The sequence below is a fragment of the Buteo buteo genome, chromosome Z (genome assembly GCF_964188355.1).
Source record: "Buteo buteo chromosome Z, bButBut1.hap1.1, whole genome shotgun sequence".
Taxonomy (NCBI): domain Eukaryota; kingdom Metazoa; phylum Chordata; class Aves; order Accipitriformes; family Accipitridae; genus Buteo; species Buteo buteo.
In genome coordinates, this window is record NC_134204.1 from 1987991 (window position 1) to 2003384 (window position 15394).

General features: G+C 40.0%; 1 protein-coding gene across 1 annotated transcript in view; it reads right to left on the bottom strand.

Annotated features, from left to right (window-relative positions):
• DCC (DCC netrin 1 receptor) overlaps positions 1–15394 on the bottom strand; it is a 571119-nt gene that overhangs the window by 72697 nt on the left and 483028 nt on the right. Inside the window, exon 15 of the mRNA XM_075020576.1 lies at positions 12905–13099. Within this exon, the coding sequence (XP_074876677.1) occupies positions 12905–13099 (195 nt within the window). The remainder of the gene's footprint in view (positions 1–12904; positions 13100–15394) is intronic.

Consider the following 15394-nt stretch of genomic DNA (forward strand, 5'->3'; position numbering starts at 1 on the left):
AAGAGGGAAAAAGGCAATTTGCCATGGTACAGTGTTTGAACACAGTATTAGAGTTCAGTTTAGCCCAATACAATGAAAAAATGAAAAAGCATTAATATTATCACGTGACAGACAGTTGCTTTTTAAACTGCATTGTATACTAATAATAATTACGGGGTCATTCTGGTGCTCTTTTTGGTGAAGTGCCACTGACTGGAGTGGGAGTTCAAATGAGGAAAGCTTTTTAGTGTAAACCTGATAATAAGCACAGCTGCTAATGGAACAGAAGGGTCGTTAGCGCTCCTGGCAGAAACAACACAAAGAAACAAAGAAACAAGGGCTTTAGAGATGCCGATTGCAGTGCAGTTGCAAGAATTCAGAGGTAAATTCTGAATTTTTCTCCACTGACTCCTATTCATCACAGCGAGGAACACAACCCTATAACAATGATGTTACCATTTGTATTTGCTATTCTGGAGCAGCAGTGGGAGACAATTATATGCTTTTTTTCTGGCAGAAGAAATCTCTTCTTGCCTTTGAAGAAGCAGAGCAAAGAATTCAGCTTTAATTAGAGCATCAACCAAGAACCCCATGTCAGTGTTGGTGAGGAACATGCTCTGGAAATAAAGTTGTGTTCTGCAGTTCAACTTAAAAAAAAAAAAAAAAGGACAAGAAGTTCAAACTAAGCATGAACAAAATCCATTTCTTCTACTGACAGAAGTTGTTACTGGAAAGAAAATAATCAACAAATACCAACTCATTCAAGATACTACTGTTATCTTCTTCTTTAAGAGGGTAAAATTGTGACACCTCTACAGCCATTACATGGGGTCTTTTGACAAATGTTGACTTTTCATGTATAATTTGACTTCGTCTTTAAACTATAAATATAAAATAAATGCTTGACAACTAGATGTGAACTCCAATCTGAGGAAAGCTCCTCACTTTAAACTACAGGGTTGGGAAGAGGGTAGTGCACTTGGCTGATTTTCCAGATCAGCTCCTTTCTCTCTCAAATAAAAATTCATTCTCAAGTCTTCTTCTCATCTCCCATTTTAACAATTAGCTGGCACGAGGGACCTGTAGAGTGCTCTACAGATGGGTACCCTGGGAGAGCCGAAGCTAAGATGGGGTCTCCTGCTCATCATGAAAACGTTGTTCAATCCCATCATACTACTCAGAGCTACTGCCTTGCACTTAAAAACATTTGAATTTCTTCTAATGCAATGTCGCCAATGAAATAGCAATAAAGATAAGTTACATGTTCAATAATCTTCTCCCAACACCTTTGTCAGTGCCTTTCCTGATCCTAACCAAAAGTGAAGTAGAACTTCATTGAGGTCTAATCCCTTTTACTCTGCTTGAGCATCAGCGTGAATCTATAAGCACAGTATAATAACGTGCTCATGCTGCCACAGCTTGCTGAGGAGGAAAAGCTGCCATCTTTTGCACTTTTTTCCCCCCATTACTAAGCTATTTTTAACTGTAGGCCACAGAAGTCTACCCTTGGGATGGCAGAGACAGTAGTAAGGTATCCATCACGAGAAGCTATAGCCTCCCTGTAGACAAAGTAGAAACAAAGATATCTTGTCAAAACAGATGGGTTCTGACAATATCCTGCAGTAAAAGGACAGGGTGGAAATTGCAGCAAGAGACATTCCTATTAGTTATTAGGAAAAAAATAAATATGAGGGCTGTCAAGCGCTGCGGCGGGGGCCCAGAGAGGCTGTGGAACACCCATCCGTGGAGGTGCTGAGCAGTCAGCTGCAGAGGACAATGGTGTGACCCAGAGCTCCCTCTGAAGCTGGCTCTGCTTGAACAAAGACTTGGACCGTATGACTTGAGGGATCCCTTCCAACCTAAGTCATTCTGTGGTAATTAATACCTGCTCCCACAGCCACGATGAGAGCAGGAACCTGGCCTTGATACCAACCTGAGGAGGAAGTTCTAAGCCAGCTGCTGACATAGGACTCTCCTGCCTTCTATGTTGCTCTCACCGTTTGCTTTGCCAAAAGCATACTGACTCACTTTATCAGCAAAGAAAGGAGCAGAAACACAAATGCTAGCTTTTGTTGCAAGCAGAGTAACTCCTGCAGGAAATGCCCTATTAAAAGAGAAAAGGTCTTCAAGAGAATTATGTCTATGCCCTGCGTGTCCTGCCATTGCCACTGATGCTGAAAGACCCTCCACAGGGCAGAAAAGCCATCACTACAATTATCTCAAAAAGCAACCAGAGAACTATCTCATTTACTGCTGTTTGGGTTTGTGAAAACATTACGCCTAGTAATCAGTAGTACCAGTACCAGTTCCTAGACCTAGTCACACTAGTTTATTGCCAGGAAAAAGTAATCTCTCTATAGGACGAATGTCAAATTGAAGTATAAACTCTTGCAGACAAGGGTTACCGAATTCTGAGAAATCGAGAGGGTAAAGCACTTCCAACATCGCAGTCAGATGTAGTGTACTTCTGTAACCTGGACCTGAAACGGAGGGTTGCAGCCAGGGCTGGGGTTGAACGTTCCCAGGGAATTGGGAACCACCCTACATGCATTAAGGAACCCAAAGCATGGTTTACACTCAAGTTTTCAACTAGAAGTGCCACAACAAAAAAGCCCAAAGCAGGAGGGGTTCCTGCTGTGTGAGACGGCTCGGAGGGAATCCTCCGGAGGCAAATTCCGAGGGAATCTCTTCACACCTGGGTCAGACCTTGGAGGAAACATTCTGCATTCAGCAGGCTACTAAATAAATTTGTGCTTTGAGCGCTGCAGTGTCAGGCTAGTCAGGCATCCAGGCGTAACAAACCGTGCCACATATGCCATTAGAGCAACAGCAGCGCCTTGCCTGGGCGGGGGGGGGGAAGCCCAAGGGGAGATTTGGCCTCCTCTGTGCAGAAATTACCCTCAAGCAATGGACTGTACACCGTCACCCAAAAAGAAAGGTGCCTTGACTCTGATTTTACAAATATCCACTGGGCACCTAACGGCCAGCAGATTAAAGTGCGTTAAAAGAAACAGTAAGTGACGTATTCCACCTCTTGGACAGCATACGCTTGCCCTGGAGAGCAAAGCTTAGAAGCAAATTTTAGCACAATGTAGGGAAATTATATCCACATTAAAAAAAACAAACCCAAACCCCAAACTATTAATCATATTAGCAAATTTAACTATAAATATTCCACTAGAATAGACTATCATGGTGAAATTCTGCAAATGAGTTTCTCCTATGTTGTCAGCCAGAGAAAAACAGTTTTATTTTATTCCTTCTAGGCATTTCTTGTACATCAGCAATGGCTGCATTTCAGTGGTGGATGAGGTGATAATTTCTGTGATGTTATTTCATCGAATGTATTAGGTAATTTAGAAAGAAGTCACTACCAGAAAGGCTAAAATGGGTAATAAAGAGCTCATGTATTGCTTTCAAGAAAATAAGAGACCTACCAATGAATTATCCTTTTTCTAACACAACCAAATTAGCATATATTTACATCTTCTGGTAAACTGAACAATCCATAATAACAGAGAAGAACTTTGTTCAATTAAGTTAAACTTACCAGATGCTGTAAAATTCAAGAATGCATTTTCCAAGGTTCCAGAGGATGGGTCTGGTATCTTCTTTGTGAATGGAAAGCACAAAATGTAAGTTTTGGAAATTGGGCACATTATTTCCATGCCAAAAGGTTTCATCCAATGTTTAAACAAAATCAGCTAACTAACATGATATTTGAAGCATCAGGAGTACCAGCATCTCCTGAAAATCAATTCGTTCTGTTTAGGATCTGAAAGAGCAATGTAGATTGCTGACTGAGGCATCAAAATGTGAAACTATTGGCCTGGGAAAATTCCCACCTGAGTGTTAAAGCCCTTTTTAGACAAAACCATTTGGTTTTGAGAGGAAATACAGGGCAGAGCAGAAACTTGGATTCACGTCTGCAGTATGTCACAAACTTCGCAAGAAATGATGGATAAGTCACTGGTTTTTGTATGTTTTCAGTCCCTACAGTATTAACTTTTCTTTTTTTTCTATTTCCTTTAGTCTTTTGCCTATAAGCTCTTTGAAGTAGAGTCTTACATTGTGTTTCTATGTTAACTACGCAATGAAACCCCGATCTCACCTCGAACCTCTGGGCGCTACTGTAACACAAATAACAAAGAAACATTAATACATAGACACGCTTAAAATATTTCCTATATTTAACTGAAAGTTGTCCCTGGGGAGCACAGTTCTGCCCATCTGCTTCCCAGAGATGCGAGGGACAGGGGACAGAGCGAGGTCCTACACATCTACATGTCAAATGAATACAACCTAACCTGTAATTTTTAATCCAGTCTCACCATTGACTCTGTTACAACTGTTGAAGGCACGTCCTAGCTCTCTGGATGATAAACTAGGACTCCAGTCATCTTCCAAAAATTTGGTTAGGTAGCAACACCCGGGGTTTTGCCTTACTCTGCTTCAGTGTGAGCTCCAGCAGCATCCTTCAGCAACTGGACCTCCTTGTCTTCTCACCGGCTGTCCCCCTTGGCAAGACATCTCTCAGCGAATCATCCCAAAAAAGTCAACATCGACCTACCTGGAGCCCTAGCGCCTTTGGGGGAGCACCGTGCAGCGCAGGGAGGACAAGACCCTGCAGTGAAGCAGTGAAGGTCGTGGCATCAAAACACATCGCTGCAGCTGGGCGACAACGATGTGCCTCGCTATTCTGGGGGTGCCTGTATATTTATAGGTACTCAGGCTGATTCTGGAAACATTTAACTTCTAAAACGCTAGAGAAAGTGTTTAACAGAGCAAAGAGAATTCATAATGAGAATCTGTTAAGTGCTTTTATTTTAATGTAGTTCAGGAGATGAACAACAAATCCATATTTACAGTTGTTTTTAAGATGTCATCTCATCATATATTATGCCTGCTTGCTGATTTCTCTTGCGAGCTACGTCCTCTGTGCATTATAACAAAGTGTGCAGGGCTTTTTTTTTTTGAGGAAAGACTGTAATTTGAACATGCTTAGAAATAGGTCTTGTCTCCTGCGGAGATGTGAACCTTTACAACTCCCATGGTGCATTGCAAGCTCAGTGCACTCTGTGTCGGTAGGGATGCGAAACAACAAAAAAATCCCTATGTGTATCACATACATTTGTTATTGATGTTACAAATGCAGACAAACTCAGGAAGAGTAAAGTAGTGTAGCAGAAATGAAGTGTAAGACATATGGACAAATGAATAAAAAATGAATAGCTGTGACTCGAGATGCTTCCTGACATCAGAGGAAACGCCATTAATGTAGCAGGAAGGTTAACCTGTGTGCGGGCAAAGTTTCTTCAGGCACTCGTACACAAAAAATAACAATGAAAGTCGCACCGTGAGGAGAGGTTGTGCTTTCCTTTGCAACAAATAAGTCTTTCATCCAAGCAAACGTGCATCCATAAGCCTGGGTCACTTAGCTGTTTTGATCTCCTTGGCATCCACGACTGAGAGACCAGTGACAATCCAGAAGGCAGAGTGTTGTATCTGCCCTTTTCCCTGAAAACTACACCTTGCAACAAAGCTTCCTTTTTTTTGTGGTTGATGAAGGAGTATAAAGAAAAAAAATATTCTTGGCTATCTGCATTATTTATATTATAATTTGGGATTAAGAGTTATTCTTCGGCATTCTGGTTTTTACCAACGAAGAAGGGAAATATTCAGCTCTTCTGTTCCATCTGTTGTCAATAGATCCTAAACACTTTGTCAGAAAAGCCTGTTTAGCTGGTTTTTACAGCTGGAGAATTGAGGCATAAACAAACTAGAAAGCCTTACAGAAAGTCAGCCAGAGTGAAGTGTATGAGCAGATTCCTACACATAGGTATATGGGCAGACTAAAATTCACTTTAACACGAGGACACTGTTAAAATCCACACAATATCTGATTTGGGGGAGTTACGCAAGATCTGTTTGTAATATAAATAATGCATAGATCACACACTGACCCTTTGCTTGGGAGCAACTTCTCCATACTCTGTAAGAAAGCAAAGTCAGGGAGAAATGAAAGAAAATTGTTGCATGAAGTATTTGCAGAAATGGCAGCATTCTTTAAATGACAGTCAGTTTTCAAAGGCAAGAAAGAAAATGAACAGTCCCTGGAGTCTCGAAGTGCCTCTACTTGTTAGTGTTGTGCTTTAATGTGATCTATGAGGGAAACAGTGAGATGCATAAAATTTAACATATTTTTGTTTGATTTTTGCTGCTCCATTTTGTATTAAAAATGCAAAGGGAAGAAAACAACCCAAAACTACATTAAAAAGCTTTTTTGTTCCCTTTCATGTCTTTGTTATAATCCACAACTGTCATCTGCAAAGATTAAAGAAAATGAAGAACCTTCTTTCTCTCCCTGATTCGCAGTTAAGATTGAAGGTGAATTTGATGGAACCCTTTGTATTCCTACTGGTATGTTTTGTTAAAATATAAATTCAGATCTAAAAGCTTTATCTTCATTTCTTGTCACTTGTAATTGTCGATTTTTTTTTTAAGTTTTATTCCTTGAATAATGCAGGGATCTGTAAAGTTGAACATCTGTGCCATCCAAAATGCTCACGCATCAGCTGAACAGTAACACTTGCATCACGGCGCGCAAAGACAAGACCACCCCGGCTGCCAACTCCCACCGTGCTGTATAGTCCCTTGCACCAGTCCGTATAGACCAGGGGAGACAGTGCAACCCCCTCCAGCGTTATAAAATGACTTACCGGTGTGAGCTGTTAATACGTTCTTATTATTCATATGGTAGCTCTAATCTCCAAACTACTAATTAAGCAGAAATTGCTCACATCCATTAGATTTTCTCTTCAGAGCTTAAAATTTTCAGATGTGCGTAGCTTCAGGCTTTATGGGAGGAGAGGGAGTAACTTTGAAAAGTCTTTGCTAGATTTTGCTGCATATTATGCACTTTGCTTTCATTGCTGGGCCAGGAGGATCAAAGGTTCAAGTTAAAAAGAGACATGAAAATAGTATTTCAAGATGTGCACTCCAGCTTCGCAATCAAACTCTTTCAAGAGGGTGCATACGAATTCCTACACACTCAGGGAGATGAATGTAGCTTTTTCTTAGATCACATAAAGGCAACTGTACTTAAAAACTCTTTCTAAAATTACGCCTTGTTCTTCTCTTCTCACATACGTAAGGGGGGAGGAAGGGATGTGCTCTGAAGAAGAAAGTCCACATTTCTGTAAGACTCTAGAATTTGGTGCAGCTTTCCCATCACGTTTAGTTTTTAAATGGTTTGAAGAGCTGTAAAATAATAATTTTTATACACATTTTCTCATGGAAAGACCTAGGGCATTTTACAGATGGAAGTATTATTATGGACGCCAGAGGAACTACCTTTTGTGATCAGCTTAAAACTGAGTCTCAGGTTTTCAAACCTGCATCTCTCTGTTTTGTCTCACGTGGTGCAAACACCCTGTCATCAGCTGCAGAATTATTCTATTGTTACTATTCAAATGCTTTTTTAAAGCATTTTTGCTGTTGGGATGTCACTAACATAAAGCAAAGGCGGAGGCCACGCCGTGCAGCACTGGGAGGCTAGCGGTCGTCCGCCGGGTCTCCTTACGCTCAGCCTACCACCCTACTCACGTCAGCCTCCAACTTTTTCCCATTATCCCAGTAAGTGGTTAAAATATCCCAGAATGAGTCATCCAAATATCCGGGCATGATACGATAATGTTATAATGTACTGGAATATGCTATGATAAAGTTACCACATTTCATTTTTCCAATACATTAATTAAAAATACAGCTTTATGATCTATACTAAAAGTTTTATGCAAATTATTACAGCTAGTGTGGTGTTCCAGATATTTGGGGGTTTATGTTTGCAGAATCAGTAAACAGAAATCTCCTTGGCTTACTTCTTCCCTTTTCTTTTAAACTTTTATTTCCTGAGTAAGCTTTAATACGAAGCTCCATGGACATGAGCCCAGTCAGTTCATTACCATGCTTAATGCCTTCTGAGCTGGATCAGTACAGAAATCATTACTTCTTAGGCGTAAAAGATCAGAATTGGCATCTGTGAATTCTTCCGATATTGTTAAACCCACCATTACTCAGCCAATAACCTTGCCATTTATAATCACAAGCAAAGATTTAAAAAATATTAAAAGAAACAGAAAGAAAACAAACTGAAGTGGCTCACTAGAAGTGGGTCTCCTTGTTAGAATTATTCATTGCAGAGTCAGTCAAGCACTGATCTCTGTCACAGAAAAGGTTGAATGAGAGCAGGGGATGCTTGCTCCTGAAATTTATGAGACTGACATCAAATATCTTTCATACACTACAAAAAGAAAATACAACAAATTCTTCACTGACAAAGCTGAAGTCTTTGGATATTCTTATATTCTTCTGCACCTGTGGAGGTGTCTCCAAGGCAATATGACCACTCAGTCATAAGAAAATCACTCTAATTCATTCTAGAGCACAAGTGTTACCTCTATATAGTTGTATTCAAGATGATCATCACACAGAATAAAGTTCTCAATCACTATTATGAAAGACTGAGTACTTTTCTTCATGTTTTTGAAGTGATTTATTCAGTCGCTGAAGTGTACTACTCAGACAAGTGCTGTAACAGCTCCAGTACAGGCTCATTCAGGCATTAAAAAAGTTTTGCTTGAAGGCAGTAACCAATTAAGTACCTGAAAATGTGATGCAAAGCTGCCGTACAACTTGAGCATATTGGTGTTACACTTGCATTAGCAAGAGGGAAGGAATTAAAAAGCAGACCACTCCGTGAGCGTGTAGGTCTCCATCCTTCCCCTGTGGGTGATCTACTTAAGGAGACTGTCCATTGCTTCCAAGCCTTGTACTTTCAAGCAGAGTTTTAAAAGTATTTACGATTATAAAGGTGCAGTAAAGTGTCTGATAGGATTTCTAAAGAGACTTCGGTATCTGACTCCCATATCCAAAACCAGTAAGTACTACACAGAAAGCATTTTTAGTCGATCAGCAGCAGCAGATTGAAGGTGCAAAGATCTTTGGAATTTCATCGTCAGCTCTTGAATTACAAATCCTGATGCGTAATAACGCACACCACGGCTAAGTTACCATTACGGACATCTGCCATGGTCAACAGGGAGAAAAAGTCAGATGATGGAGCTGTTGAATGGGCTGAACCATCCTTGCTGTTCTTTTCTTGCTTGAGGGACTAGAGAAGTAACATGGGCTGATATGGCTCAAACTCAGGTGACTCAGTTAAACACCTGAAGTTGGGTAAAATAAATAACCAGTCTAGAGAGTAGGTCAGAGAGTTTATCGTTAGTTCTGTTTTATCACAAAGGTTTCACCACCAAACGCTGACATACCACGACCACAAGTGAAGCTACCCATCTTCTTTACAGCCTGGCTGCAGAGAACATCAACAGACCTGAGCTTAAAGCATGGACTAAGTTTTGTTTCTGACTCTGCCTCAACTTTTATGATAGTAGTAAGTCATTTAGGATTAGATTTGAGAATTACAGAATTTCGCATAAAAATGCAAATTACAACAAATTACTGTATTTCCAGACATTCATAACAATGGTACCCAACCATCCGTATTCATAGGACGCGCGTGCAGGTGGCCAACAACGACCCGTGGCTGCACAAACAAATTAGGGAAGGAGGAACAAAACCTACACAAATACCAGCACGAGGAACTGCAGCCTTACATATCCAACAAGCAGGAATTGCCACAGCAACCCTATAGCACATCTACGGCAGGAACCGCCAAACAAAGGGGGATCACGAAGGCAGGAATTTCCAGGGCAACTGTATCGCGGATGCTGGGAAGGGAATCAAGCCAGTGAGCCAGCCTGGGGGCTGTTAGCTTCAACTTCCAATACCGACGTGCATCCCTCTTGTCGATCCCTCAACTGTAAGGGCTTTGGAAAGATGTCCAGGAGGTGCTTTTGTGTGGGTCTGAACACAGACAGAAGAAAATCATTCCCAGGAAAAAGATCAGGCGTGCATGTATGCGCACACGTATGGTGTCAGGGTGTTTCATGTCCCTGTTCAACCCGACACGGCACTACTTTTACCAGAGCAGTTCTTCCCCATCATTTCTCTCAGGACTACGGCACGAGCTTATAGCAGTAAAATAATGCCTGACATGGACCTGGATTGCTGGGTTTGGGCATCTGTGGCTGAAAACGGTGACTATAAGTGAGAGTCAGGCAGGATTTCTGAAAGGCAGCTGATGTCAAACAAATCTGATTGCTCTTTAATGAAAGAATCTACGACTCCAGAATCTAAATGATACGTAGGTTTGCAGTGCGCTTCAAAATAGCATACAAAGCAACAATAAAAACTGCAGTGAACCTCAGGAAGCTGCAAAACCTCAATTTTTCAGCTACATACATCACAGACTGGATTGAGGCGAAGTGGGGTGACCTCTCTGCAGTCTCTGTCTAACAAGACAAAGGAGAGCTGGGGAGCCAAAAGGAAGTAATCGCTGAAAGCCACGAGCATCAAAAGGGATGAGGTCTTTGGAAGGGAGAGAAAAACTCACTGGAGTTCATCATTTATTTAGACATCAGACTTCATTGTCGCTTTCACATAGCACATTTATGACAATGAATACCATACTCATGCACAGGTTTCATAGGAAATTTTACAACAGGTGGGGTGAGTCCACGTAACATCTAGGAAGTATTTTTTCCCCTCATTTCATCTAGGAAGTACTTTTTCCCCTTATTTCTGCCAGCAGCACATTTTGATTCATAACCTTTTTGAAAACAGTACTTTTATTAGGAAAAGAATTCTGTCTCATCATTTTGTGTAATTTTCTTGTAATGGTTTCTAATAAAGTGGGTGAATAATGTAGGAAGTGTTGGCAACTGTTCTAATTTTTTAAAAGCTTTCTCTGGGCCCTTGGTCACATCCCTCTGGGGTTCATTTTCTGTGGATATTTAAATGATGGAATTTAATTAATGCAATTATTCATGGAATTGATTTCCGAAGTTGTACATGTGAACATTTGGAGAAGTCGAATTTAAAATGCACATGTCAGGATTTGCAACCAAAGAGCTTGCATCCTTATTCAGTTCGAGACCAGATGCATGCAGCTTATCTGGACACTGACAATTAAGTTACAGTGCTCACATTTTGAATATTTGCAATCAAACCAAAAAATGTACAATGAAAAGATACTTTCCATCTGAATAATTAATAACGTTCATGAAACCTCAGTCTGTTGGAGGATATTCAGCAAAAATCCCAACCCTGATTTCAGTGACCGAATTATTTATAACTAAATATTTAATACACTCAATAGTTTCTTGACATTTTCTAGATGTCTGGGTGTTACTTCTGTATATTAGTAAAGTACATTAGCGAAACACCCTTCCTGACTTGCTGGACTTTGTATGTACTTCTGCCTGTTGGCAGGGCCAAGAATATAGGAGAACCCTTTTAATCCACAGAAACAGTTCTAATACCTGAAGTACACCATCAACTTTCCACAGATACCAAGTGCAGTTACCCTATGAGAAGGCTTTGTATCTGCAAGCTGTTCCTAGCATATCTTCCACCTGACGGTAGTGGCTATCAGAGGCCCTATGAGCGAATATATTCACTGGTCATTTAATACATGAAGGAAAACAAACACTAAAGCTTCACAAAACCCAAGACATTTCTCCAGTTGTTAATCAAGACACTTTTAGCGGGAGCTGAGCATTCGGAACTCTGTAAAACTTAGATAGCTCTGTCCATCTCCTTTTTTTTCCTAGTACTTCTGGGTCAACAATGGTGAAAGACTCAACTGAAAACTCATTAGAGATATGAAACAACTTAAAATAGGCTTGGGAGAATTTAAATCCCTTTTGGAATTAAAAAAAATACTTTGCACTTAATCCTGACCATTAGTTATTAGACACACGCATTCATTAGTAATAGCTTTTATCTTTATATTCCACAAAATTTCTGCCATAGTTCAGCCAGATATCTTTCCATTTTGCATAGTAACTTCGCACTTGCACAAAACATTATCAAATCTGCCTTTTTCTGTAGAACTTACTGAGTATTTGGGAGTGTTTATGCACGACTTTTTGCAAATACCTCCATTATGAAATATGCACCTGGACATAGAGAAGTTTGATGAAGTAACAGTAAAAACAGTTTACGCTACTCTCCAGGTTTCCCCCGAGGAAACAGCGAAAAGGTTGGATGATGCAGTTTCACGGTGCTATAGAACACAAATTCCAAAGAAAAGCGTCCCCAGCTACCAAAGAGTTTTGGCCCTACAGAATTGAGATAACTAGTCTAGCTGTGCACCTCTAATGCACCAAGTTAATGAATTTTCCTGTAATAGCTGATTATTCCCAGATTACTAAGCAGAAAACTTACCATTTTTACCTGGAATAGAAGTGCTAAGGCAGAAATCGTAAGGAAACCATTAAACTTTTTGACTTCCTTTAAACTTTGAACTGTTTTCCCAGTGCTAGGAGAACAGTCCATCACCACTGGAAGAATCCAGGTCCCTGTGTACCACGCTGAGAATTTAGATGAACTGTCACAGAGGCTGTGCCATGAATAATGAATAACCACCTCTCTCTGGGCACCATTTTGACAGACACAAAATAGGAGTTTTGCGATTGCCATTAAATTCAAACATGGGGGGGGCAGCCCAGGGAATAACATCTTTAGGTCCAGCTCTCTGCACAAGTGGGAGTCAGTATTAGGAGCACACGACTTAATAAGGTCTACTGAATTAAATGAGCATTTGATCAAAGAAATTTGACATATTTGAGACTGTCCAGAGTTTTGAAGGTAGAACCAAATGTAAAATGGAATGCAGAAACAGCCTAAGAAAGCAACATATAAAGGAAGCACCAGCGATTGCCTGAAAATAAACCTGCAAAAATAGCATAATCTCAGAGGAACATCTTTTCATGAAATGAAATGAATGAAAAGAATTACTTACCCAAATTTTCAATGGAATAATAACGCTGTTTACTGTCCACCCGCACAGTCTCAGCATACGGACTGCCTACGCCGTAGCCGATGATGTACCCACGGACGACAATGTTTGGGTTCAGCGGCGGAGTCCAACTCATGACGATACTTGTTGTCAAAGGCCTGACATGAAGAGAGCTTGGCTGGTCAGGAACCTGAGATTCTGGGATTAAAAAAAGAAAGAAAGATAGAAGTATAAATTAATATTCTACTCAAGGTTTGAGTTTAGATGAAAATATTTGCACAAAAAGCCCAACCAGGTGCCCCAGAGTTACATGCAGCGCTTACATGCAATTTGGTTTCTGAGCTACATCCTTCCCTTCCAAGAGCACCGAGCTGCCTCATCCTGTTTTAAACAGAGTATCTCCTGGTGCTTCCCACCTTTAGCGTAAGGCTACAAGAGATATTTAAAATGGTGCAGGAAAATGAAAGATGACCTGCAAAATAATTTCCAGGAGGACAACTTTTCTCTAGTCTATTTGCAAGTTCAGCAGGATCCTAACAGCTGATTGCATGAGTCATCCTGGGCTCACAGATTATTTAACAAAAAGGTTTACTTTGTTAGCAATATACTAGTATATTCTGGCAATAGTCTGTTTCTTTCCATGAAAACAAGTATTTAACTCTTGGACATGCATCTCTTGCATTGAAGCTGCTTTAAATAATACATCAACATTTCAAAAATGAAATAATAGAATGAGATATTTTATTTACAGGTGTTCCCAGGTAAAATTCATTACTTTAAGTAGTAATTAATCACTTGGAGTCTATTTGCCTTCTACAAGCCTAATTTTAGCGTAAAGGTTAGATGAGTAAATGCCTTTTGTTTGAGTTTACCCGGTATCTACCATATCACAAGTCTCTTCAGAGGAGCTGCACAGTAGCTTGTCTGTTTGAGAGCAGAAAGAGACAAGTTACTATTTTTCCCCAATAAAAAGGCTTGCAATATAATAGATGAAAGCTTATATGGAAGGCAACAAGGACAAGATGATGTAAACTCCAACAAAAGACACTTCACAGTTGTGAAGCATTCCCACTGTAAACCTTGGAAAAGGTAATAAAAAAAAGAATTAACACTTTTCAATAACCAGTCCCATGCATGTGTCCTTGGTATTTTATGAGCTTTCAGTTGAATTCTTATGAGCACATTAGAGTAGTCTGAAAACCTGCTGCACCTTCAGGGAAGGCTGATCAGTACATTACCAGTCTGAACCACCTAGCAACTTTAGAAGTCCTTTGCATTCAACTCCTTAAAATTGCAAAGCATGGGTCTTGTTTAAAAGTTGAAGAAAATTCACTGAAAAGTTGCTACTCACAAAAAGAAGAAACAGATTGCACCAGTAGTGCCACTGTAAGTCAGGTTAAGTTGCCATTTACCCCCACTCCACTCCCAAACTTTGTTCTAATGCAGAAGCAAAAGTTACTTGAGCAGCTATTCCTCAACAGTGCTGTTTGAAAAACAAATGACAGAAGCATTTCTTACAAGCCCCAAAGATAAAATAACAATTTGATGCCTTGAAATGAGAAGCTGGATAACATAGCAATACTGAAAATTCCTCAAAATTCCTAAAAGCAGCAATTCTCAGGCAGCAGAGGAGATCAGAGCATTCAAAGAACCGATTGCCCTCAAATGATCATTTTTACATCTGACACAACACAGAGATTTCAACTGCAGTACAGATACCTCTAGGCAGCCGTTTAGGTTAAAACTACTTTATTCAAACATTTCATATTCTTTATTTCAAACAATTCAAATATGCGATTCATGCATTTCAGAGCTAAATCATGACTTCTTATTTCAAAAAGTTAAAGGCGGTTTAACTCCTGGTACCCTTCTTGCGAATTAAGTCTCTAAAATGAAGCTGGGTTGAACAACATTTTTGAACTATTCTTTGAATACTGACATTTCATAAACACAGCTATTTTTTGAAGATGCACTTTTTTGCTTCAGCTTTCTGTATAAAGCAATTTTAGTTACATTTTCATTAGCTTTACTTTCAAACATTTTCTGGAAAAAACACTTTTCTTATTCTGAAACAGAACTTTAGAATTTGTGTCGTGTAGCTCACATCCCAAATACAAAGTTAAATGTTAGAATCAACTATTTTTTTTTCCCCTCAAACAAAATATTTTTTGGTTCTCTTTACAACGAAGCATGTTTTCCACAGTAAGGACTTCTGTCAAACATCACATACGGCCATACATCTAAATCCATCAACTCTTCAGGAAACACGACCATCCAGCCTTTGCATGGCTCTGCTGATTTCAGTGTTCCAGCACTCGGATATCCAGGAGTCAAATTCTCATTGAAACACGCATCTCATATTTCTGCTTTCTTTGTCAGATCGTTCCCTTGCGGTTCTAGATCAATACATTTACTTTTGTATCTCCTGGGCTTGAACGTGATGCCAGAACTACTTCTGAGAAGCAACCATGAGATCCCATTCTCCTACACGTA